The sequence below is a fragment of the Microtus pennsylvanicus genome, chromosome 3, assembly GCF_037038515.1.
Source record: "Microtus pennsylvanicus isolate mMicPen1 chromosome 3, mMicPen1.hap1, whole genome shotgun sequence".
Lineage (NCBI taxonomy): Eukaryota > Metazoa > Chordata > Mammalia > Rodentia > Cricetidae > Microtus > Microtus pennsylvanicus.
In genome coordinates, this window is record NC_134581.1 from 55996410 (window position 1) to 56020572 (window position 24163).

At 50.7% G+C, this 24163-nt stretch overlaps 1 protein-coding gene across 20 annotated transcripts in view; it reads right to left on the reverse strand.

Moving 5' to 3' along the window:
• Positions 1–24163, reverse strand: part of Megf11 (multiple EGF like domains 11) — a 332420-nt gene that overhangs the window by 66060 nt on the left and 242197 nt on the right. For all 20 annotated transcript variants that reach the window (XR_012909999.1, XR_012909998.1, XM_075965513.1 and 17 more), the window contains exons 6-7: positions 7953–8199; positions 6275–6395 (exon numbers count right to left, since the gene is read on the reverse strand). Coding sequence is in view for 18 of the 20 variants with exons in the window: in XM_075965513.1 (XP_075821628.1) it covers positions 6275–6395; positions 7953–8199 (368 nt within the window). In the remaining 2 variants the exon portion in view is untranslated. The remainder of the gene's footprint in view (positions 1–6274; positions 6396–7952; positions 8200–24163) is intronic.

Here is a 24163-nt window from a genome sequence, read left to right on the forward strand (position 1 = left end):
TTTTGATAAGACAGTTTTAGATTTAAACAAAAAAGCAGTAACATCCACGGTACTTTAGGTAACTAAAGCCCCACCCCTCATCAGAAAAACTTTCCAGGGCTGGAGATACAGATCAGTTCGTAGAGTGCTTGCCCAGCATGTGAGAAGCATTAGTTCGTTCTCAGCATCATATAGACTCAGTGTGGGTGGGAGGCAGGAAGATTAGAAGTTCAAGGTCATCCTCTGTCATCCTCAACCACGAATCTAGTTTGAAAGTGTGACTGATATATCAGATCCTGTTAAACCAAGAAAGAAAGAAAAGAAAGAGGAAAGAGAAGAAATGTAGAAAAAGAAGAAAAAAAATTTTGAAAAAATAGATTCTGAGAACTAGGGACCTATCAAAAGAGAAACAAAAGGAACCCAGGAGAGTAGTGAGTATGCCATGCAAAGAGCTCGCAACAGAAGCACAAGGTGTTCTGGGTGCCACCTCAAAACACAAAGGCAAAAACAACCAGGGAGGGAGGCAGGGAGGGAAACAGGGAGGGAAACAGAGAGGGAAACAGGGAGGGAGGGAGGGACTTCTGAGGTATCTGACCTTATTGAGAGGAATTTGAGACTCTGGCTGAGCTGTTGGATAAATTAGTAGCCACACACAGCCATGCTAACATAGACACACACAAAGATGCTATCCTAAGCATCATGAACTTTGCAGTCCTCTCTTCGTCTTTCTTTAGGGAGCTGGCCTGTACTCTGGGATCTCCCCTCTTTCTCTGGCCTGCCTCCCTACTAGGTGGCGGCTTGTCTTCCATGTGTCTGACTTCCATGCCAACTCAAACAGTGAGAGGCCAGAATTAAATAAATTAAAATTTAAGTTTACTTATTTATACATGTACGTGAGGGTATGCTATGGCATGCATGTTGGGGTCATAGGACAACTTGCTTGAGTCAGTCTCTTTCTTGCGTGTGGGTTCCAGGGGTTGAACTCGGGTTGTCAGGCTTGAGGACAACAGCCTATGCCACTGAGCCATCTCACCACCCTGAATCCTGTCTGTGGGCTGAAGTCATTAGTTAAGAAGTAGCAGTAAGGCATGTTAGGTCGGAAACAGAAGGAGACACCCAAACAGACCTGGACTCGGACTGGACTCGGACTGGACTCGGACTGGACTCGGACTGCAAGCATTGTGCACTGAGGACTGTTTTCTCTCTGCCCCACCCTCCAGTTTTAGTCTTGTGGTCTGTAAAACAGTTTGTATAAACCTCAAGTCTTCACCAGACATCTGAGCCTAGTCTCGTCTCCTGCTACCATTTCACCCTCATGCCAGAGATAATCATTCTCTCATGGAGAATGAAGATGATCTTCCAATTAATTAATCAATTTGTTCAACACACAGTTATTAAGCACCAATAATCACCAGCCCCCAAGAAGCTAGTTCAGTCAGGAAAAGCCTGCCAGACCGGAGCCATCTTTCCGCGTCGTGTTATTGAGTTGTAATGAATTAAGTGGGAGGCTTTCAGCTCAGATTCCCTGCTGCAGGCACGGCAGAGCCTAGAGAAGTGAGGACTGTGAGGTGAGTGTGCAAAAGTGGGGTGAGAGGAGTCTGGGGGTGACAGGCGCCTGCCCGTCTTTCTCCCCATGAGCTTAGGGATTCATGGGTGACAAGAGAATTCTCTGGCTTCTGTGCAATTCTGTCCTTACTGTCTGGGGATGTCTGAAAAACATTTCAAGCTAACTCAGGCAGGAAATGCTTATGCCTACCAGTCTCTTCACCCTTGAACGGGTGGAGCCCTTGTTCATGTATACCACACACACACACACACACACACACACACACACACACAGAGAGAGAGAGACAGAGAGAGACAAGACAGAGAGAGAGAGAGAGAGACAGAGAGAGACAGAGACAGGTGACCCCTGGTCTCTAGGAAGTTGTAAAGATAAGCGGTGAGATTAGGGGTACAAAGGAAGCCCGCTGATACCGTGCCTGATTGAGCGACACTTAATGAATGTCAGCTGAACAAAGTTGACATTGACGGGGTGGTACATGACTACATAAATGATCAACTACTGCTGGTTGGAAGAATGACCTCTGGAGGAAGCTGGCAAGCACGGGGGTTCCTCTCCTGCTGTGACTTTATCTCCTGGAGACTGGCTGCAATCCTCACTTCCAGTGTGCCAGGATATGACTGTATGCGGACATGCGGCCTTTGCAGAGGTGAAGTTAAAAACTTGTGTAGGTGGGCCCTCATCCGACCTAACTCGGGATTGAAGACAGATGTAGCAGGCTGGACGGTTAGCTCAATCAGTAACATGCTCACTATGCAAACATGAGGATTTAGCTTTGATCCCAGAAGCCATGAAAAAAGACAGACATGATGATGTGTGCTGGCTAGTTTTATGTCAACTTGACAGAAACTAGAATCATTTAGGAAAGGGACTCTCAATTGAGAAAATGCCTCCGTAAGATTGGCAAGCCTGTAGTGCATTTTTTCTTTCTTTTTAAAAAATGTGTATGTGTATGTGCATACGCATGTATTTTATGTATTTAGGTATGGGTGTACATATGTATTTTATGTATATAGGTGCTTTGTTCACATGTATATTTGCACACCAGAAGAGGGCATCAGATGCCGTCATAGACAGCTGGAGCTGCCATGTGGGAGCTAGGAATTGAACTCAGGATCTGGAAGAACAGCCAATGCTCTTAACCGCTGAGTCATCTCTACAGGCCCATTTTCCTAAGTGACAATTGACATGGGAGGGTTCAGCACATTATGGGTGGTACCATTCTTCTGCTGGAGGTCCTGGGTTCTACAAGAAGGTCAGAAGAATGGCCATGCAAAGACCAAGGAAGAAGATGGCTATCTCCAGGCTGCGGAGAGGGGCTCAGAAATCAACAGCCCTGCCTGATGGAGTCACCTTGACCTCAGACACTCAGACACTTTTTCTCAGCCTCCAAACCCAAGAGAAAACAAATCCCTACTGTCTGAGCCATTTGTCTGGCATCCTGCGAAGGCCAAAGGCTGGGTGTGTTTCCACTGTGGTGGGCTCCTGGGCTACATTTAGAAGGTCGGTGTAAAATGGGGCAAGGCCTGCTCTTCAGCTGGTCAGGCCTAATGTTTCTGTGAGACTCTGGAGAGCAGCTCCACCGTAAGAGATCTGTGTGCACCAGAAGATTAAAAGGAAGAGGCCAAGATGGCGCCTCAGTCTTGCCAGCATTTTGGGCATTCACATCAGTGGCTGCTGCCCCCAGAGTGGCACCAACCTGTGGAGACACTGAGCCGTGGCTGGTGAAGGTGCTATGGAGGTGATCCCTAGCTCAGGACCAGCCACTGGCCTCTGTAGTCATCTTTCCAACCCCTCGTGTCTGAGACACCAAAGCCTGAGCCACCACAGCCCTCTCTGGGCTCCCACCCTCACTGGCCCCGCTTCCCAGCTTCTGGCTTCATTCCTCCTCCTGCCCATCATTTCCTTTGCACATGAGTGTCTGTGTGTATATGAGCATATGTGAATGTACCCATTCCGTTCAGCTTCTAAGTCAGACTGGGAATTCCCAAGGAACCGATTGCTGCCCTTCCTGCTTTCTGCCTGTCCCCAGTGTCCACTGTCATCAAGCTACCTGTAGTTACCCTCTTTCCTCTGCAAGGTCTCAGAGTCAGCAAAAGCGGGGAAATAGCTCCCAGGTTCTTTGTATGGGCCTCTCTGCACTGGATTCATTATAGCCAGGCAGGTGAAGGGGCCTGTGGCATTCTTGGGGGTTGATGGCCTGGAGGGCCAGTGGGCCAGAGATCCCAGAAGCTCCTCTGTACTCAGTGTCCCTGCAGATGGTGGCAGTGAGCAACCGCTCCATCAGTCTCAGAGTGGGAAAAGGGATGGCTGAAACTCCATGGGGGCCAAGGGCAAGTCAGGCAATGAAAGATAAAGACAGGTGACCCTTCCCCCAGCAGCCTTTCCTTAGCTCCAGCTCTCTCCTTGGAGGAGCCTCAGACCTGAGTCAAAGCTTCATTTTTGTGACTCTGCATGCACCAGGATATTAATAATTCATGCAAATCTGCAAGTTCAATGCTATGTCAGAAATAGAAATGTGATTGTCTATCATAAAATTTAAAACAAAGTCCTCAGCACCAAAGCTTTCTATAGACAGGGTTTCTCGGCACCCCGAAAAGGTGTGTTAGGAAAAGAGCCGCTAATATGTGTTGGCTTTCTCCTTCTATCCCCCAAAGTCCTGCAGCATTCAGGAGAGGCCTCTCCAGGGTCAGGGCTCCCTCCCTGGCTGATGGGCTTCCCTGAGCCCTGCCTGGCACTGGATACCTGGAAGCTGTCTGGTGGTGATAGAGGCCTTTCAAAAAGCAGGCTAGGGTGGGAGAAGGGGACAGGTGAGAGAGGAGATCTCATCCTCTGTGTCCTTTCAGAAGAGCCGGGAGAGGAGAGGAGAGAAGAAGGACAAAGGGAGAAAAAGAGAAAGGAAAGAAAGAGGAAAGAGAGACACACAGAAAGACAGAGAGGAGAGAGATAAAGAGGAAGGAGAAAAAGAGATGGAGAGGCAGAGAGAGGGGAGAGGGAGAGAGCGCGCATGGGTGGGGTGGTTCTGGAGTTGAGACCCAGGTTCTAACTCCACCTCACTCCTAACCAACATGTGTCTTAAGGCACGTCACTAGCCTTCCCTGCTCTTTCTCTTCCCCAAGAAAGGGCATTTATGGTCAGACCATGCTGTTGAAAGACTCCTCAAGCTGTGAGTGGTGTTGTTTTTGTGGCCTGTTTCCTAGAACATCCATACTAAGTAGACTCAGACGGAGTGGTGGGAGCCTGAATCCCAATGGTAAGGCTTTCTCCCCCACCCACCGCAAGGAGCTACAGGATTCTATGAAAGACAGAGGGAAGCTCTTTGCTCTTGAGCAATGACATCCAAAGGCAGCTGTGTCTGCATGCTGCCTGCCTCAGAGTCACCTGGGGAGCTCATTAAAGAAGTCATTCCCAGAGGCTCAAGTGTGACCCCTGCCCCTCACTGACTCCACTACATAGCCATATTTGGCCACACTAGATTCCTAAGGTCCCCCCCTGTCGAGAAGCATCCTTGAGCCTACAGATGTCCTTCCTGGCTGCCCTTGGGTGCTTGGTGTTGAAAGCCTCCTAAAATACCTGGCTGTACTCAGCAGGCCTGTCCCTGTCCCTGGGGAGGCAACTGAGCCTCGGCTGAAGTGGGACAGTTACGGGGGATACAGTGTGGAAGGGCAGCCTCTGAGGCTGACAGCCTTTCTGGGGCTTGGGAGCCATGAGCCTGGGAGGTGCTGACCAGGGGAGCCTGGCAGCTGATAGGAGGCTGTGGCTAGCCTGTGATATCCAGGGGTATAAAGCAAGCTGGTACAAAAGGCTTTGACATTTGCCAAGCACCGTGGATATGCATTCATACCCAAGGATTGTGCCTACCATGCTAGGCAACCCAAGCAAGGTTCACTGAAGGCAAATCATTTGTGTCCATGGGGAAGCTGAGACTAGAGACTGGGAGGTTTGTCGGGGTAGCTTCGGACATGTCACCCGAGGGAAGGCCTCCATGGGTGAGACTATATCTCCATCTGCTTCCCACAGTGGGGGTTCCCAGACTGGAGGCCTGTGCTGGCAGTGGCTGTATCAGAAGTACCTGAAGCACCTGGGAATATAACAGATTCTGGGGGCCACAGAGTCAGCATGAATATGTGAGCTAGGGTAATGTTTCACAAATCCAGCTGAGCCCTACCCTGCTGTGGCTCTCTTGCCCAACTCCTGCCACACCTGAAACTCATTTGGGTACCCAGACCCAAATTCAGAGCTGGTTTTCTTGTTTTTAATTAAAAATATTTTTTTCAGCAAGGTCTCACGTGGCCCAGGCTGACCTTGAACTTGTTATGTAGTTGAAGATGCCCTTGAGATTCTGGTCCTTTTGTCTCCACCTTCCAAGTGCAAGAATTAAAGGTCTGTGCTACCAACCCTGGTTTTATGAGGTGTGAGGGATTGAACCCAGGACCATGCATATTAGGCAAGCATTTTACCAACCGAGATACGTGTCCAGCCCTAGACAGAGCCAATTATATGAGGAAAATTCAACTCTGTTGCCTGTGAGAGAGCTCTGACTCAGAGAGACTAAGTAACTTGCCTTAGATCACACAGATCCTAGACCTGGGGCTCTTCACTGCTAGCGAGTGCCCCATAATGGCTCATGACTATAGACGTGGGTAGAGAGATGAATTTAGTTTTTCACGGTCTTGTGACGGATGCCAAGTCTTCTTATGACGCCCACCTACATCCTGAGGGTCCACCTACCGTCCAGCCTGGAGGGCAGGCACACTCTCCAGTGATGTGGTGGCAGGTGCCCCCATTTTGGCAGGGGCAGCGTAGTTCACAGTGAGCTCCATGGCTCCCAGGGGGGCACAGCTCCTCGCAGCTGCACGGAGAGGGAGAGTCATAGACAAACAGTATTCCCAAGAACGTCCTAGAGCTCGAACCCAATGCCCTAGGGTTCCCTAGTGAGCCCTGTCTACAAGGACAACCTTGTCAACCCCTGCACCTGACACCTAACTCCTCCCCCGCCATGGTGGTGAGTGAGGGCAGCAATCAGCCTACCTGCCAAATTGAAGGCCTGAAACCCTGCACCTTAAGAATGGATGTTCTGATCCCCGCCAGTAGAGGGAGACAGATCTCAGACATAATATATTGAACTGTAGGGTACTTGGGCCAACCCTTGAAAATTCTGGGCAGGAAGCTGAAGGGATCTTCCCTAAGAAGACAGTCTTACTTAGGCCTTGAAGGTGAGGCTAATTTCACCGAGAGAGTGGAAGGACATCCCAGATGGATGAAACAGCAAGACCAAGGGGCTAAAAAGTGGCCTTGGATTTTGTCTTCAGAAACCTGCCATAGCTGCTGCCTCCTCTTCTTCCTCCTCCCTCTCTCTTTCTTTTTTAAAGATTTATTTCTTTGTGTATTTTGTGTGTATGAGAGCTCTCTCTGCATGTATGCCTGTATGCCCGATGAGGGAATCAGATCCCATTATAGTTGCTGGGAATTGAACTCAGGACCTCTGGGAGAGCAGCTAGCACTTCTAACGGCGGAGACAAATCTCCAGCCTCTGAAAATGTGCCTATTTTCAAAGGAGGGAGTCAGATATTCTGAGACATTTCCTTTCCAGACTCTGAAGAGCTCCCAGTTGCCATGAGTTGGGGGGCAGCACTGTGGGAGCACGGGGAAGGTCTGCATCACTGCCCTGGGTCTCATTCCAAAGGCCATGGCTTCAAGCTCGAAGGCCCTGGGAGCCCAGACATCAGGGCAGGAAAGGCTCTCAATCCAAGATGTCTTATAGTCAGCATCCTTGGCTGATGCCTAAGGATCCAGGAAGACTCTAGAGCCTTCAGCAGGGCTGGAACAACACCAGTCTTGGCTGTGAGAGCGTCAGCTAAGCTGTCTTGGGGAGCCCCTAGCAGTGTGGCTTCCCCAGGGCACAGAAGTGAGGGGACCAATCAGCACATGATATATCAGTTGGGTTCTTACCAGCCCTATGCCTCAGATGTATTAATTCGGATGTGGCAAGCAGAGGCATACTGGAGAGGTCAAAAGAGTAGGCTAAGCTCACTTCTGTGTTCCCTGACTAGGAAGGGCCCTCTGACAGGTGACTCTAGTGGGACTCATGGCATGGATATGAGACTTGTGTACACGAGGCCTGGATACTCACACACTGCTGCACTTGGGGTCAGAGGGCAGATTTCACAACCAGAACTTTCTGCTCTCATCTTCCTACTCACTAGGCTAATAAGTTGCCCCAAAGCCTTAAAAGCCCCGTGACAGCCCCTAGGCCCCAGCACTGTCCTGCTCCAAACCAGGGTCATCCAGGCCACGCCTTTCTCTCCCAGCCCCATCTCTCCTGGCTCCACCCCATTCCCTCTTTCCCCCACCCCTGCAGTCCTGACCTCTCCCTGGCCCCACCCCAGGTCACGCCCTCCCTACTCACTAGACACCGGTGTAGCCCGGCGCGCAGAGGCACTCGCCAGTGCGCGGGTCGCAGCTGGCGCCGTGGTGGCACTGACAAGGCAGCTGGCAGCCCTTGCCGTGGGTACCGGGTGCGCAGAGTTCTTCACAGCGCCAGCCTCGGAAGCCAGGGGCGCACACGCAGGCACCAGTGATAGGGTTGCACAGGGCGCCGTTCTGACACTGACACCGATTGCTGCAGTGGGGACCCCAGTGCTCGCTGTCACAACCTGCAAGAAAGGACGTGCAGAGTCAGGGCTTCCTTAGAACGAGGGTCTACACGACCTTACCATTTCTATGGTCCCTGGAGAAGAGGCTGCAAGGGGTGGCTGGAAAGAATCCTTGGCATTTGGGGATCTCCATTAGGCTCCACCAATCCACCAAATGTTCTCCGCAGTTGAATACGGCACAACATCAAAGGACCCCCCAACCCAATTTCAATCGCTGTCACTGCCTGTCCCCCAATACAAACTCTGGGAAGCTCTCCTTGGTTGGTCCGTCTCTAGCCTTCTCAGCAGGTCCTTTTCTCGGTTCTCCTGCCACCTCTCTCTTCTCTGGGACCCTGTTCCTCTCAGTGCCAGCTGGGCCCAGCAGCATGTCTGTCTGAACCATCTTTCTCTCACTCATTTACTCAGGACGGTTTCTTCCACTCACTGTGCCCACTCCTGGCTCCACCTCTCAGCCCTCCTTTCCCTCTTCCTCCCTTCCAGGAATCCCTCCAGCCCCTAGTTGCTTCTTCAGTTCAATTTCCTCAGTTCCTCAGCGCCTTCAGAAAGAGCAAGGAGAAAACAAATGTATCCCTGGGAAGTAACAGCCAGCCTTGGAGATCTTTCCCTGTAATTAAATGTTTTCAAGACTGATGGCTTTCGGGTAACCTGCATTCTAAGCCATGGAAGGGATAGAGCGACCCAGAACCCCAGGAAAGCTACCCACTGTTGTCACCTCCCACTTTGACCCTCTTTCTTGGTGCATTCAGGACACAACAAAAATAAGATGCCCCCCCAACAATGGGATTTTTTTTAGTGGGAGTGGAGGTTAGGTACTGACAAGCACAAATACTGTTTTAGAATATCGAAGGCAAGAAAGATTGCTTCCAGTTAAGACAGTCAGGTGAAGGTTCCTCGTTGCAAGTGGGCAGTGAGAGATGGCTCAATTGTCTGCCTGCCAGAGGACCATCTGTCTTCCTTTCTGCACCAGAAGTCCCCTGTTTCCAAGAGCACCTCAGTCCTGGGCAAGCAGGGACAGAGGACAACTTTGCTGCCTGTGGGCACAGATGGCCAGCTGATCTTTGTACCCCAACTTTCTAGGATTTTGATACTCAGAGGAAAGGGGGAAGTGAGCAGCATAGAAAGGGTGTCTTTGGGTATGCCACTGTGATCTGGGACAAAGTGGCACTCCGGTGATGAGCAGGCCCAAGAAGGCAGGGTTTGGCATAGCCTGTGAGTACGCTGGGGTTCCGCCAGCATCACCCATTTTACACAAGTCTCTCCCGATGGCTGATTGGGTCAGTATCCGGAAGCTCGCAGCCATCCTGTAGTAGATAGGCCCACTGAGTCTCTGATCCCACCACCTCATCTTGGCTCACTCCTTCATCCGTGCCCTGAATATTGATAAATACAGACTGGGGCTGCCAAACTATCAATGGGCATCGCCCTCTGTCTTCCAGTCCACCCAGAGTGACAGCTCCGCTCACGCTGACAGCGGCTCACAGTGGCAACAGTGGAGTGTCCCCCAGCCCCCATTCTGTCCAGGAAACCTTCCCAGGGAATGTAAAGACTGATAAAACTATCCACTCTGTGTGTGTGTGTGTGTGTGTCTCCTTCCCATTTTTGAATGTGTACATATGCATGTTTGCAAATCTATGGGCTTGTTTGCATGTGTGCGTGCTATGCATGTATATGCTCAAGGAGGCCCAAGGTTATGGCAGGAACCTTTCCCAACCCTTATTCAGTGAGGGCCGGTCTATCAGCCAAACCCAGAGCCTGTGGATATGGCTAGTCTTGCCAGACGGCTTGTTCTGGGATTCCCTGTCTCTGTCTTCTGAAGCTGGAAGTACAAGCAGCCTCCACACCCACCAGGCATTTACATAAGTTCTGAGGATTTAGACAAGTGCTTAACCAGTGAGCTGTTCCCCACTTCCCCTCTGCCTCTATCACCAAGCACATGTAGTTAGCATTCAATGTGTATGTGCTAGGATTCTATTATCATAATGATAATCATATTTAACTTTCCCCATGTGTCCGGCCCTTCCTGGAAGTCTTAGAGGCATGAACAGTATTTAATCCTCATAGGCTTCACTTTCTTCCCTACTTTTATAAACGGGAAGATAAAGGATCGTGGCAGTTACGTGATCATTCAGATTCTAACAGGGCAGCCAAGGCCTCCTGATTCCAGGTCATTGCTCAGGCACACAGACACTTGCTGGGGATATTCCAAGAGGGGAAGCTTGGGGGTAGCACTGATAACAGCAGCTGCAAAGCCCAGGTGGGCGATACCACAGAGATTGGCTGCTTCCTTTCTGGTCACTACTGTGAGCAGCTTTCAGGACCTAGACAAGCAACGCCCCCAATACTTTTGGGGGTACAGTTGCTGTATGTGAAACTGGGTCAGACTAAAGTTAGTAGCGTCCCTTCAAGTCTTGCTGGGCATCCCATGACATTTTGCTTTTCAGGTGCTTATCCATAACTCCACGATAGTCTTCTTTTCTGTTTTGAGAGAGGATGCCGCCATGCAGCTCACGTGGGCCTCAAACTCACATTCTTCGCTCGGCCCCCAGAGTGCTAGGACTGTGGGTGTGAGCTGCCATGCTTGGCCGTGGCCTCTCTTCTCTCGGGAATAGCCCAAAGCCAGTAGGTGACGAATCTGTGGCCTGGGTAAGGAGGGAGAACGTTGTCACGGGGTCTTGTAGCTGCTCTCAGTCACTTCCATTCCTCTCTTGTCAGCTGAATGTTTCCCAAGTACCTAGGAGGGCCATGTTGTGGAAGGCTGTGCTCCAAGCATAACCGACATTACCATCTTCATCAAGCAGCTGTGACCACTTGCAAGGGACCATGGAAACCAGGCCTGATGGTGTCCCCTCACAGAGGAGGGGCAGCTTCCAGTTTCTCTTTCCTACACCTCCTCCCAGCTGTGTGTACTTCTGGCCCAGATGCTTGGAGTCTTGAGGGGTGCTGGAGTATACAGGAGGCTAACTGAGGGGGGGACTCCATCTACCCAGCTATGAGGAAGTTGCCATCCATCCAAGACAGAGTGAGATCTTTCAGTGATGTGGCTGCTTTGGCCCCCTAACTCCTGTCCGTGACCCCTCATCAACATTCTGGAGTAAGAACATGTTTTGAAGTTGGACTTTGGTGAAATTGTTCCATTGGTCCATTTGTTGAATCTGTTACTTTGATGCCCTATCTCAGGTAAGCAGACATTTGCTCATGTTTGGCCAGGAAAGTTCATACATGCTTGGCAGTAACCTGCCTTCTCTAGAGAGAGATGGTTTGTCAGGGAGTGGGTGGAGGCAGAATCTCAGAATTCAGCACGATGACGGTGCTAGAATAAGAATGGCTTAGGACTTTGTTGAAGTTAGGAGAACACAACCCTGGCTGCTTGTACTACAAATAAATGTGTATATGAACATGTCTATAATCGTGTCTCTGTTCATGAAGCCCCTAAAACCATAAGGCAAGGCTAGGGAGATTGTTGCTGGAGGCTGTTTGTTCATTTTTTCGACCGCCCTGACTCTAAATAATCACACAGAAACTCTGTTATTTGCAATATTGTTTGTCCAATAGCTTAAGTGTATTTTTAGCTAGCTCTTATATCCTAAACTAACCCATCTCCATTAATCTGTGAATCACCATGAGGTCGTGGCCTACCGGCAAAGTTTCATGAAGCTCCGGTGGACGTGTCTGTCTCCCTGTCTCCTGCAGTGGCTACTTGGCTTCTCCCTGACTCTGCCTACTCTCTCTATATCTCTCTTCTAGCCTGGCTATATTCTGTTAGTCCATTGGCCGAAAGCAGCTTTATTCATTAACCAATAAAAGCAACACATATGCAGAAGACTTCCCACATCAGGAGATGGCTCAGTGGTTGAGAGAACTTGCTATGAAAGCAAGAGAACCTGAGTTCAAATCCCCAGCACCCACATAATAGCCAAGCGTGCAACCAATCCCACTTTTGTGGGGCAGAGACAGACAGACCCCCATAGAGCTCACTGGTTAACCAACTTAGCTTCAGATTCAGTAGGAAACTGTCTCAAAACTAAGGAGGAGAGCGAAGCCAATGGGACGGCTCATCAGGTAAAGTTGCTGGACAGCAAGACTGAAGACCTGGGTTCAGTCCCCAGACCTAAATGGTGGGAGGAGAGAGAGGTGTCCTCTGACTTCCACACACAAACTGTGGCATTTACACACGCACACACACGCACACGCACACACACGCACACACACACGCACACACACACACACGCACACACACACACACACACGTGCACACACACACACACACAGGCAAAAAGAGACAGAACGCCCTCTTCTAGCCACTACACATATGTGCAAAGCACACACGTACACACCCCAGCTGCATCGTGTCCAAGCAGGAGAGCATGGAAATAACCAGGAAATACAGAGACAAAGGAGGTGCGGCCATCGGAGGATGGACACATGGCCTCTGGCAGCCAACCCGGCAGGGAAAAGGTGGGCTAAGTCACACAGTTCTGACCAAGGAAACAGGGAAGTATGTCACTATAGCAGAGAAATGTCTCCCCAAAGTGACTCAGTGGGAAAAAAAATGTTAGGGACCACAGTGATCAACTTTAGTTATTTAAAATTCACTTAAAAACTCCTCATTCCCCAGCGATGCTAGGGAAATGAGGCGGAGCCAGAAGAGCCAATTATCTACTCCGCAGAAGGCAAGGAGAGCAATCACTCCGCAATTACAGTGGGGGCGGGGGTTGTGTTCCTCCGCAGAGCCACACTCTGCTCAGTTTGGCTGGTCCATGTCAAGCCCTCACATAGGTTGATTGTTTTGTTTTTGTTTGTTTTTCCTTCACTCTGTCCCAGACTCTGCCCTCTAATTATATTTGGCTTTTGCTGATTGTTCAGCTTCTCTGGGCAGCTATGCAGGGCTTAAGGGGCACCCAGAGCTCAGGCTTCTCCCAGCTGGCCCCTTCAGATTCATGGATCCAGCCTGTGGGCTCCTGCTTCCTCACCATAAAGAACAGTTTTCCCAGTGACTTCACTATGGACAGGCATCTCAGTTTGTAGCCACAGTTGATGGAGCTTTTACTATGATGGAGTTTTTTTTGCCATACGATCAGGCTGTGTACCAGGGGTGCAAAGTCGATTTTTCTCCTTTAGGGTCATAGATACTATTACTATTCCCATTCTTCAAACAAGAAAGAGAGGCTCAGAGAGGATGAATAACATATCTCAGGTCATATAGCCAGGAAGTGACTGGGAGTCTGGGCTGCTGACACCCGCTGGGTAAGGGCTGCTGTCAGTGCAGGGGGTGTAGAGTGCTGGCAGCTAGCCTGGGCTTGACCAGCCAACACTGATAACCCACAGAGATAACCACTAAGACCGTAGCTCAGCTACAGCGGGCCTTCCCGGTCTGCACGAGGACACGGCATAAACAGAGTATGGTGGCACACACCTGTCGTCACAGCACCCAGGAGGTAGAAGCAGGGGGATCAGAAGGTCAAGGCCATCATCAGCTACACAGGAAGTCTGAAGCCAGCCTGGGATACATGAGACACTCTTTCGACAAAGAAAAAACTCCACATGATGAAGGGCAGAGGGCTAGTCCCACCAGTGCCTTGTTTAGAGTTTGGCTTATGTGTAAATCGTGGTCCCAGGCTTCCCACAGCTGACCCTATTTCTGATCATTTCATTCTCTTCAGTGAAGGCATGGACTTATTAATATTCCTCTGTTGTGTTATGTGGCATAAAATCCCCATGTTAATCACTTATGTACACAACCTGATAGTATCCATCAATGTGCTAACATTAACACTATAATGTTCAACTGCCTCCAGAGACGCTCCAGAGCCAACTGCAGCGACTTCCCACCTTCCCTTCCAAAGTCCCACCTCGCTAGGCACAAAAGAGCTGCCTAGAGGCCTAGAGACCTTTCCCTAGACAGTGGGCCTTAAACTGGCTGCACCCTGGCATCTAGGGAAGGCACAAAGAAACTCTCCCACAAAGCCTTCCCCTGATCATTTATTTCCTTGAGACAGGGTCTCCTGTAGCCCAAGTTGGCCTCAAACTCACCACGAAGCTGAGAATGACCTTGAACTTCTGACCCTTGCGCTTCTATCTTCTGAGTGCTGGAATTACAGGGGTGTGCCTCCACACCTAGTACCTCATAGACTAGGTACATTTCCTCACAGCCTACAAAAGCTCTGTACCAACTGAGCCACATCCCCGGCCTCTCTCCCACTGATTTGACTTAACTCATGGCCAAAGGCAGAGGGCTCAATGGAAGTCTGCTTCCCTTTGCCCCTCTCGAGGAAATAGGCAGGAGGATGCTGAGTTAGGGTAGGGGATGAGGGGAGAAAGATGTCCCTCCCGTTTCACAGCCAGAGCTCTGAGATCCAATAAGGGGCAGTGGCCACTGTGTGGAGTTTAAGGGGCTCCTGACTCTGAGGGAGGACCATCCCAGTTGACAAATACAGTGACTTTCCAGGGAGCAAGGCCACATGTCACTGGGCTTGTCCTAGTCTACACAGCCAGGCTCTCTCTCTGGCTGAATCACTGGACTCCTTCTAACCCCAAGCCTCAGTTAGAGGGAGGGAGGATGAAGGGATGCGTCCCAGCTGATGTCGTGCAAACCGCAGCCCCCAGCCCTCTCTGGGCCTGTTTGGTTTTCACACCTGCCAAACGACAGACTTGGATTGGTACTTCCGACCTGCAGTCAGCACTCCTCAAGAAGGTACCTGAAAATGGAGGTGCCTTCCAAATGCCTAAGGGGTCCTCATCCAGAAACTGGAGGAGGCAAGTGCTGGGTCTCTTCCAGCCCCGAGCTTGTGATGCTAATTATACCCACTTGAGAAATGGGCCAGAGCAGGCAGGGTAGCTACTTGGCTCTGAGCGGACTCATTGCTCAACTCTCCTCCTTTATCCACTTAGATGGTTGGAAATCACATAGTCACAGACCCAAGTACAGTAGATTAAAACTCAAATCTCCAGACACTGTGCCTGGTCTTGGCAGACACTCAGAGCATGGGCTTACACTGATGGACCATTAGCTACCCCAGTTATTCTCTCTATGGTACTTAAATACACTATCTATGACCCCCTTAACCTCCAGAGAGACTGGTGCTCCCTACAGCCACGCCCAGTGCACACTGTGCCCTCCACGCCCCTCCATCTCCTGAGACGGCAGGATGCCCCAGTGCACACTGTGCCCTCCACGCCCCTCCATCTCCTGAGACGGCAGGATGCCCCAGTGCACACTGTGCCCTCCACGCCCCTCCATCTCCTGAGACGGCAGGATGCCCCAGTGGTTACACAGTAAAGAACTGGAGATTGAGAATGAGACCAGTGGGCTGCATCCATCCAGCTTTCTGCATTCTAGTACACCAGCTTCTGGGAGCGGAGACGTTCATGTATTCACTCATCAAACCATTATGGGGCCTGCACTGTGCACTGGGGGGCTGAGAAGTTGACAGTCAGCTTGAGAAACAGGCAAGTAAATGGAAGGCAGTGCTGACTCATAAGAGCAGAGAGACAGAAGGTTCTGGGCTAGTTTGGGTAACAGCTATACCTGCAGTGCAGTTAGAGGGACTAAGAGGTCCTGGAGCTGGGGGACAGGGCAGGACAGAGCAGAGTCGGCCATGTCCAATCCAACTGCCAACATGTCGGGGGACAGTGGTGGTGGGAAATGTAGCTTTACTGGAGCTGGCATCGCTCTGGGTGGGTGAGTTAAGCCAGGATGAGGCCTGGGCTTCCGAATGTGACTGTGTGGCAATGCACAGGACACTGTGCACAAGGTTGGGGTGGGCACTCACTGTTAACAGTGCAAGTAGATGCTTTGGAATGTACTTTGGTGAGTAAGTTCCTGGGCTCTATCTCCAGCACTACAAAATAAAAATAAAAAGTAATAAAAAAAATGATTGAGAGGCTGGGGAGATGGCTCTGTGAGTAAAGTGCTTGTTGCTTGAGTATGAGGATCCAGGTTCAAATCCCGAGCACCCACTTACAAGGTTGGATATGATGGTGCATGCCTTTAAACGCAGTGCTGGAGGGGCAGAGACAAGCAGATCCCAGGGGCTCACTGGACAGCCAACCTAGCCAAAACAGAGAGCCCCAAGGTCAGTGACAGACCCTGGCTCAAAAAATAAGATGGAAGGTCGGTGAGGGCTCTTGCTGTCAAGTCTGATGGCCTGAGCTCAATCCCTGGGGCCCACATGGTGGAAGGAGAGAACCAACTCTGGCAAGCTGTCCTCTGATTTCATGCATATGCTGTGGTGCGCGTGCGCACGCACACACATTACAATAAATGTTAGAGATAAACAGGCATGTGGAAGGCAGATGGAGGAAGACACACGATGCTGACCTCTAGCCTCCACACCTGCCCTCCCAGGCAAGCCCACATGCGCTTGCACACACAAAACAGCCAAAGACTGGAATGCGCACGGTCCCAAGTGTCTGTGTGTGACTGTGTGTGTCTGTGTGTGTCTGTGTCTGTGTGTGACTGTGTGTGTCTGTGTGTGTCTGTGTGTGTCTGTGTGTGACTGTGTGTGACTGTGTGTGACTGTGTGTGTCTGTGTGTGTCTGTGTGTGACTGTGTGTGACTGTGTGTCTGTGTGTGTCTGTGTGTGACTGTGTGTGACTGTATGTGACTGTGTGTGTCTGTGTGGAGGGGGATGACCACATCCTAGACACCCTCAGTCACCATGATTCGTCCACTGTCTGTTAAAGTTCGGGGTCATCAGCAGGTGAGGAGCTGACTGACGTGTGGGTGTGACGCTTTACAGTCCTGGTTAGGAGACAGGGCGAGGGGCGAAAGTCAAACTTATCAACTGTACTGACTTCATCGGGGACTTTGCTTTTTTATCAGGGACTTTTCTGGATGTAGGAGTGGCACCGTGGCACAGGGCAGGGATGGGAAAGAAACCGGGGCTCAGGTCCTTGCAGATACAATCTCTGGCAGAAGCCACAGCCCTCGAGTGGGCAGGTCCATCTACAGAGGACGCTGGGCTGCATGTGGGTAGTGCTCACACCTACACGCCACTTCAGAGGCCCTCATGTCCCAAGGAGCTACAGGCTCTGGAAGCATGGGGCCAGGATGCTGGAGGACCTAAATCTGTCTCTGTCTTTATCTGTCCGTCTCTCTCTCTCTCTCTCTCTCTCTCTCTCTCTCTCTCTCTCTCTCTCTCCCTCCCTCCCTTCCTCCTCCTCTTCCTCCTCCTCCTCCTCCTCCTCCTCCTCCTCCTCCTCCTCCTCCTCCTCCTCCTCCTCCTCCTCCTCCTTCTTCTTCTTCTTCTTCTTCTTCTCTCTCTCTCTCTCTCTCTCTCTCTCTCTCTCTCTCTCTCTCTCTCCAGAGAAGGGCTCTGACAGGTTAGAGGCTGAGGAATACATGACTATCCAGCACTGGGCAATGGCTGTGCTGACCAGAGGCTCAACTAGCTGCTGTGGCTCCGACTGCGGCCCCACCAGCCCTCTTCTATTCTATAGACCCCTGCCTGTGGGCGGAGTCTGTAATGCAGTGACTCCAGCATTCTGCTTTAACCCATTTCTGTCTCACCCTCTGCAGCAGGGATCCACAAGGAAGAGAGGCAGGCTGTAGGCTGTTCCCCACCCCACCCCCACTCCTGGCACCTAAGGCTGTGGGCTAGCCCTCAGGGCCCAAGTCTGCAGGCTAGCTATCCCTCAGGGCTCCAAGCTGTGGGTGTCGGTCTCAACCTCAGTTCTGCTGGGAGCGCCCACCATCCCGGCTTTAATGAGAACAGCTCTACCTGCCTGATCTGCCACCTTGCACTGCCTTTGAAGCTATGGGGGCCCCGCAGTTGATTCATCTTCCCAATTTGCCTGGAGAGCCTCAGAGATCATGCGGTGCACAAAGGGATTTCCTCTTTGGAAGAACCTTCAAAGGAGCTGCGGAGCCCTTGCCCTGCCCCGTCCACACTGACTTTCATGGCTCCAAGAGGCAAACTCAGTCTGGGACACACAGACAGAGACAGACACAGACAGACACACACATAGATACACACAGGTACACACAGACAGATAGACACACACACACACAAACGAGAACTTGGTGACAGTCCCCAGTGTGAGCCCCTATTGTGATGTGGGATCCATAAGAAACAGGGAAAGGACCTGGACTGTCACCATGAGAGTCAAACAAGTATCCCACAGGGACTGAACCTGGGACACTCCCACCACCTCTACCATCTTCTCACAGAGAAGTGACAGCCCTGAAGTTCTGTCATGGGCTCCGGTCCTTCCAGGCCTGGAGTCCTCATAGCAAATAACAGGATCAACCCAAGTAAACGTTTGCCATGTTGGGCCCACAGAGTCTAAAGGTGTGGGGCTGGGTGGGCCAGACATGGCAGGGTTTCCGTATGCCTAGTTCCCTGGTCCCAGAACTGCTGTGTGCTGTTGGCCTTCTGACAACAACAAAGGATGAAGCAGGAAGCTTGTGTGGTGAACCAGTTCCTGCCTTTAAAGGTCTATCCAGTTTCTGAGAGTCCTTCCACAGGTCTGACTGAGGGATTTCCTGCTGTGGTATGAGGAAGTTCTTCCCTGCTGTCTCTGAGCAGCCACCCAGGGCCCAGCTCTGCAGTGGGTGCTGGCAGAGAGGCAGTTAGGGTCGATCAAGGTCTCTGCCTTCAAGGACCTGCTTTTCTGCTGCTGCAGACCCAGCCCTACAAAGAACAGACTAGAAAGAGCAAAGCCAAGTCAATGGGAGCATGGTGCCAACTCTCAGAGCAGACGTATGTGTACTGAATGTCGCTCATAGGTGCCATGGAACTGCGTGTATCATACAACCAACGGATGCTTGCCTTGCTTCATACAGCAATCCTTCCAACTGTGTATGGCTGGCTTTAACTGCAGCAGGAACCTTCTCTATGGAATAGCAAGGCTTAGTGAGTACTTACATTTTAAAAACTGTGTGTGTGCGCGCACGTGTGTGTGTGTGTGTATGAGTGAGAGAGAGGGAGAGAGAGAGAGAGAGACTGTGTGATTGTGTGTGAGGGGTATGGGGTGTATGCAGGTCTGAGAACCACTCTAGGAGTTTGCTCTCTCCTTCCACCATGGGATTCAAGGATGAAGCTCAGGTTGTCAAGTCTGTGCTGTAAGTGATTTGATCCACTGAGCTACTTCCCTGGCCCATCTGGAAAGCACCTCTGACTTTCCCCTGTGCTCTACAGATCACCACGCAGAGAAAGGTATTTCCATTGCTCGATGGATACACTGAACTGCAGATGCAGCCAGAGAGAGTAGAGACCCAGGTCCTCAGACTCAAGAGTCTTCCACTACTCCCCAGTGTCATTTCTAGGTGCCGTGTTTGGCACTGGCCACCTTCCAGTGGGAAACCCACTCCCTTTTGATGCTGGAGCCTACTCAACTCTATCTTGTCATTTATGCCCTGTTCATTTGTCCCCAAGTGAGAGAGAGACTCGGAGAGCAGCTCCCAGTTTGGCCTGACAGTCAAAGATGCTCTGTCACTGCCAGAGAGGAGGCCTGAGGATGAGTGACAAATGGCCATCTGTCTACCTAGAGTTACTGTCACTAGACAAAAAGACTGATGGTTCCTGAGACCCACGAAGGACAAGGCCAGGAAGACACCTCTGCCACAGCACTGAGAGGGCTGGTGAGCTGAGAGACACCTCCAATGTGGTGGGCACAAGGGCCCCAGTGGGGTAGCATCAACAGCTGCTCCATGTGGGTTTTGTCCAGGTCTCTGCTCACACGCCACTTTCTTGGGTACCCTTCCTCTTAAAAACCATCTTCTGTACTGTGTGTCTATGGGGGACACACACATGCCATCGTGTATGTGCAGAGGTCAGAGGGTAACTTTCAGAAATCATCTCTCTCCATATACCATTGGGTCCTGGAAGCAAACTCAGGTCACTAAGCTTGGTACCACGTGCCTTTACCAGCTGAGTCATTGCGCTTGCCTGGAGCCCCTCCCCTCTCTTTGTTTTTGGCTGCTATTGTTTTGCTTTGAGATAAGGTCTCATGTAGCCAGACTGGCATCAAACTCACTATAGAGAAGAGGATACCCGTGAACTTCAGATCATTCTGCAGCCACCTTCCAGACCTCAGCATCTCCGGAAGACTCCACCTAGCTCCTAAAGTCAGGTATAACTAAGGCTCAGAGTAAAGACCTGCTGAGAGAAGTCTGTTCCCAGTCGGCTCTGATTCGTCATGCCTATTGCTGTTTGATTTGACCAGTAGGCACACAGGTCTGGATTCCCAGTCCCAGCTCAAGATGGTCCAGAATTGGAATGGTCAGAGACAGCCTAAGACTGATTCCAGGAGACAAGGCAGGGGAAAGGGAAAGAGATGAGGAAGTGGGGAGTCGGGAACCCACTGGAGCTGATCTCTGGGGTTAGGGTGGATCAAGAACACTGGCCCAGAGCTGCCTCTTCTGGGGACACGGAATCCAGACTTTCAGCCTGTGCTCTCTGGGCCTGCACTGGCTGGAGGCTGCTGGGGACAGACATTCCCTCCTGTGCTCATTCTGGGGCCCTGGTCTTGGCCTGTGGGGAGTTCCAGGTGTGTGTACAAGTTGAGTGCTGTGTGGATTAGTGAGCCAGGAGCACCTGCTGAAGGAACAGGGTGGCCTTGTTCTCCACTGTACACACAGCCCCTGACATGTTGTCTGGCATGGATTAGGGACTTTATATTAATATGTGTTGAAACAATGAATAATTCATCTGGAAACTCTACACGAGAAATGGTTAGAGGAGCCAAGGCTAAGAAAAGGCGAGGTGGCTCCCGCCCTTGGGCCCTGGGGACTCGGGCTGGGGATAGGGTGGCACAATGACATATGACAGAAGACAAAGGCTAAGTCATACCAGGCATCAGGGGGTAAAGGTCACACAGAACTGGGTGGGGGCAGAAGCAATCAGAGGAGGCATGGCTCTGGGTTTGGTAGGCAGAAAGGAGGGGCATAGGAAGAGCGGCTTAGATAAGGAGGGGTGCTGGAGACAGCATAGAAGAAGGCCTGGGACAGGCATGTCATCCTTGGTGGTAAGGGAAGTCTGAATGGAGCATCTTCAAGGTTAGAGCTGGGGTGTGAAGACAAATTTATATCCGAAGAGCTCATACAAGAAAGATCCTAAAGGCTGGTCATCGTGGCTGTGCATCCTCCTCAATCCACCCCCTGACACTTCTCATTCATTCTCTCTGCTGTGCCTGGGGGGAGTCTGAATAGGTTACCCCACCTAAAGTGTGAGGCTGCCCCTCACATGTACAGTGGCATACTGGTACATCCGAGAGACCTGAGTCTACTGGGATTGGATGTTTGAGACAAATGTGTCTTGGTGGGCCTCCCCCAGTATGTGGGGTTTTCTTTTAGTCTTAAAGCCTTTCACTTTCAAAGGGATCTAGGACTCTGAGAAGGGAGCCAGGATAAACTCAGACACAAAGTAAGATGTCTTTGAGCCTGAACTGAGAGCTCCCCAGTCCTCTGACCAGAATCAGGGGACAGAGAAGCCTGGGAGCCTAATTGGCATCTACTGCGCACTAGGGTGGGTAGGAGGAATGAGGCCTGAAAGAGCTGTCGCCGATGAAAAGTGGCTGATCACGGGCTTCCTTGCCTGAATCGCCTTGGTGGGGGGTTGAGCTTCTGATGCCTAATGATCCCGTGGATCAAGCTGTGTCGAGCTGGTGCATTCCAGAGGACTTCAAGGCAGTCACCACTGCAGTTCTAGATGGGCACCCATCATCACTCAGGCCCGGGAGAAAGACTCTTATTAAAACAAACACCTCAGGCGTGAGCTGCTCAGGGATCTGGACCACGACTCAGGTTTCTCGCGCAGACAGTGGACAAGCCAAAGAGCGCTCCCAGGTCTTATCTCCCTGGCATTTCCACATGTGACCCAGGGTGATGATATCTTGAACTGGAGAGCTTTGAAGCTAGACAAACAATCCAAAGACCTGTAAAATAAACCTGCCAATTCATGTCTGACTTTATATCTAGGAGAATCAGCTAGGGATGTGGCTCAAATGATGGGGTGCTTGCCTGGCATTCATGAACTTCTGGGTGGGAGAGGGAGGGGAGGAGGAGGAGAAGCAGAAGGAAGAATATTTTGTGAGTCAGGTGTGGTAGTGTGCACCTGTAATCCCAACACCAGGGAGGCGAAAGCAGATGGATTTCTTTGAATTTGAGGCCAGCTTAAGAAGCACACTTTTGTAACGGCTTTTCCCACAAACAGCTCTGAGGCAAATACAGTGACTGCTCCTGTTTGTTTGATCTGGATGGTGGATGTGTTTCCATATTATTTTCTCTACTTATGTCACAAATATTTAGCAATTTCTTTTTGAGACAGAGTTTTGTGTCTCCCAGGCTGGCAACAGGATCACTATGTAGCCAAAGACGACCTAGAGGTCATCTTGATGCTGGGATTACAGGTGTGTGCCACCATGCTAGTTTATAGGATGCTGAGGATCAAACAGGGCTTCCTGCCAAGTACTCTGTCAACTGATTTACACCCCAAGCACAAATATTTAGTAGTTTTAAAGTAAATATGGTGAATAACTATCTTTCTGACTTCCCACCTGAAACAGAAGGGACCACGTCCAAGTACCGACTACATCCCAATGGGAAGGGTTGGATTTTGGATTGTAAGATCCCTGTTGTAGGTATGCAAGCAGAAGTCAGACAGGTCCTTTATTCTGTGGGAGAAACAGGGGAGGAAGGTTGAACTCTGTGACCTTAGAGGAGGCTTCCAGGTCCAAGATCTGTGTCTGGCTGTCGTTCATCTTTCTGCAGGCCACCCATGGATACTGTCCTTGGTGCTGAATTTTATCACATACACTCAATATGTGTAGGTGTAGTGTAGTGAGTGGTGTGTGTGTGTGTGTGTGTGTGTGTGTGTGTGTGTGTGTGTGTGTGTAAGTCCAGAAGGCAACAATGACTGTTTTCCCAAACCTCCACCTCCTCTATTTTTGAGACAGGATCTCCCATTGGTCTGGCACTCACCAAGTAGACTATGCTGGCTGGCCATTGAGCCACAGTGACTCATCTGTCCCCACCTCCCTCTTCCTGGGATTACAGGTGTGCAACATCATACTTGGCATTTTTTTAAAAAATATGTTCTGGGGACTGACTTCAAGTCCTCACACTTGTGGTAAGCACTTTACTTGCTGAACCATCTCCACAGCTCCGCCAGCAAAGCTTTCCAAAGGTCTTTCCACACCACAGAATTCAGCACAATAAACCCACCCAGCCTCAACACTATGACACAAAGGAAAGCTTCAATTTCCAGGACATCTGGTGATCAGAATGACAATAAAAAGCCCTAGAGGGGCTTCTACCATTTGCTTTCCTGAAACTTCTCCCCCTCTGCCCTCTGCTAGTCTTAGCTTGTTCCTTCCCATTCTTGTGCTGAGCTACACAGAAATGGGAACCAGAAGGCTTGAGGCTGATACTCACTGACTCTGACAGTCTGCAGATACCTTGCCCTGACAAACGGAGGTGATTTCACCAGGTGAGTGGACGCTTCCAAACAGGCCTGTAAAAACACTTCAGTGCTGAGCCTGGGGAAGTGGCTCATCATGAAGACCTGAGTTCAGATCCCCAGAACCTGTAGTGAAAGCCAGGTGCAGCAGTCAGTAAGCTCAACCCTGGGGAGGCAGAGGCAAAGAACCCTGTCTCTGGCCAGCCATTCTAGCCAAACTGGTGACATCCAGTTCGGTGAGAGACTCTGTCTCAAACAAATCAGAAAGTGATTGAGAAAGACAACCAATGTCAGCTTCTGAAGTCTACATGCACTCATGTACCTATGCATGCACATGTGCATGTGTACACACATACATACACCTTAAGTGCCAAATAATTATTCATGGCTAATACCACTGTGGTTTCTGCTCCAGTGAGTATGGAATGAATTGATCTGCTGGGGTGAGGAGCCAAGACGGCTCTGAGTGCAGTGGGTCAAGTGGATATGGAAAAAACCCCTTGAGGATATTTTCAGCAAACCCATCCAGTTGGCTTCTCCGCAGGGGAGATGGAAACCTTTTCAGG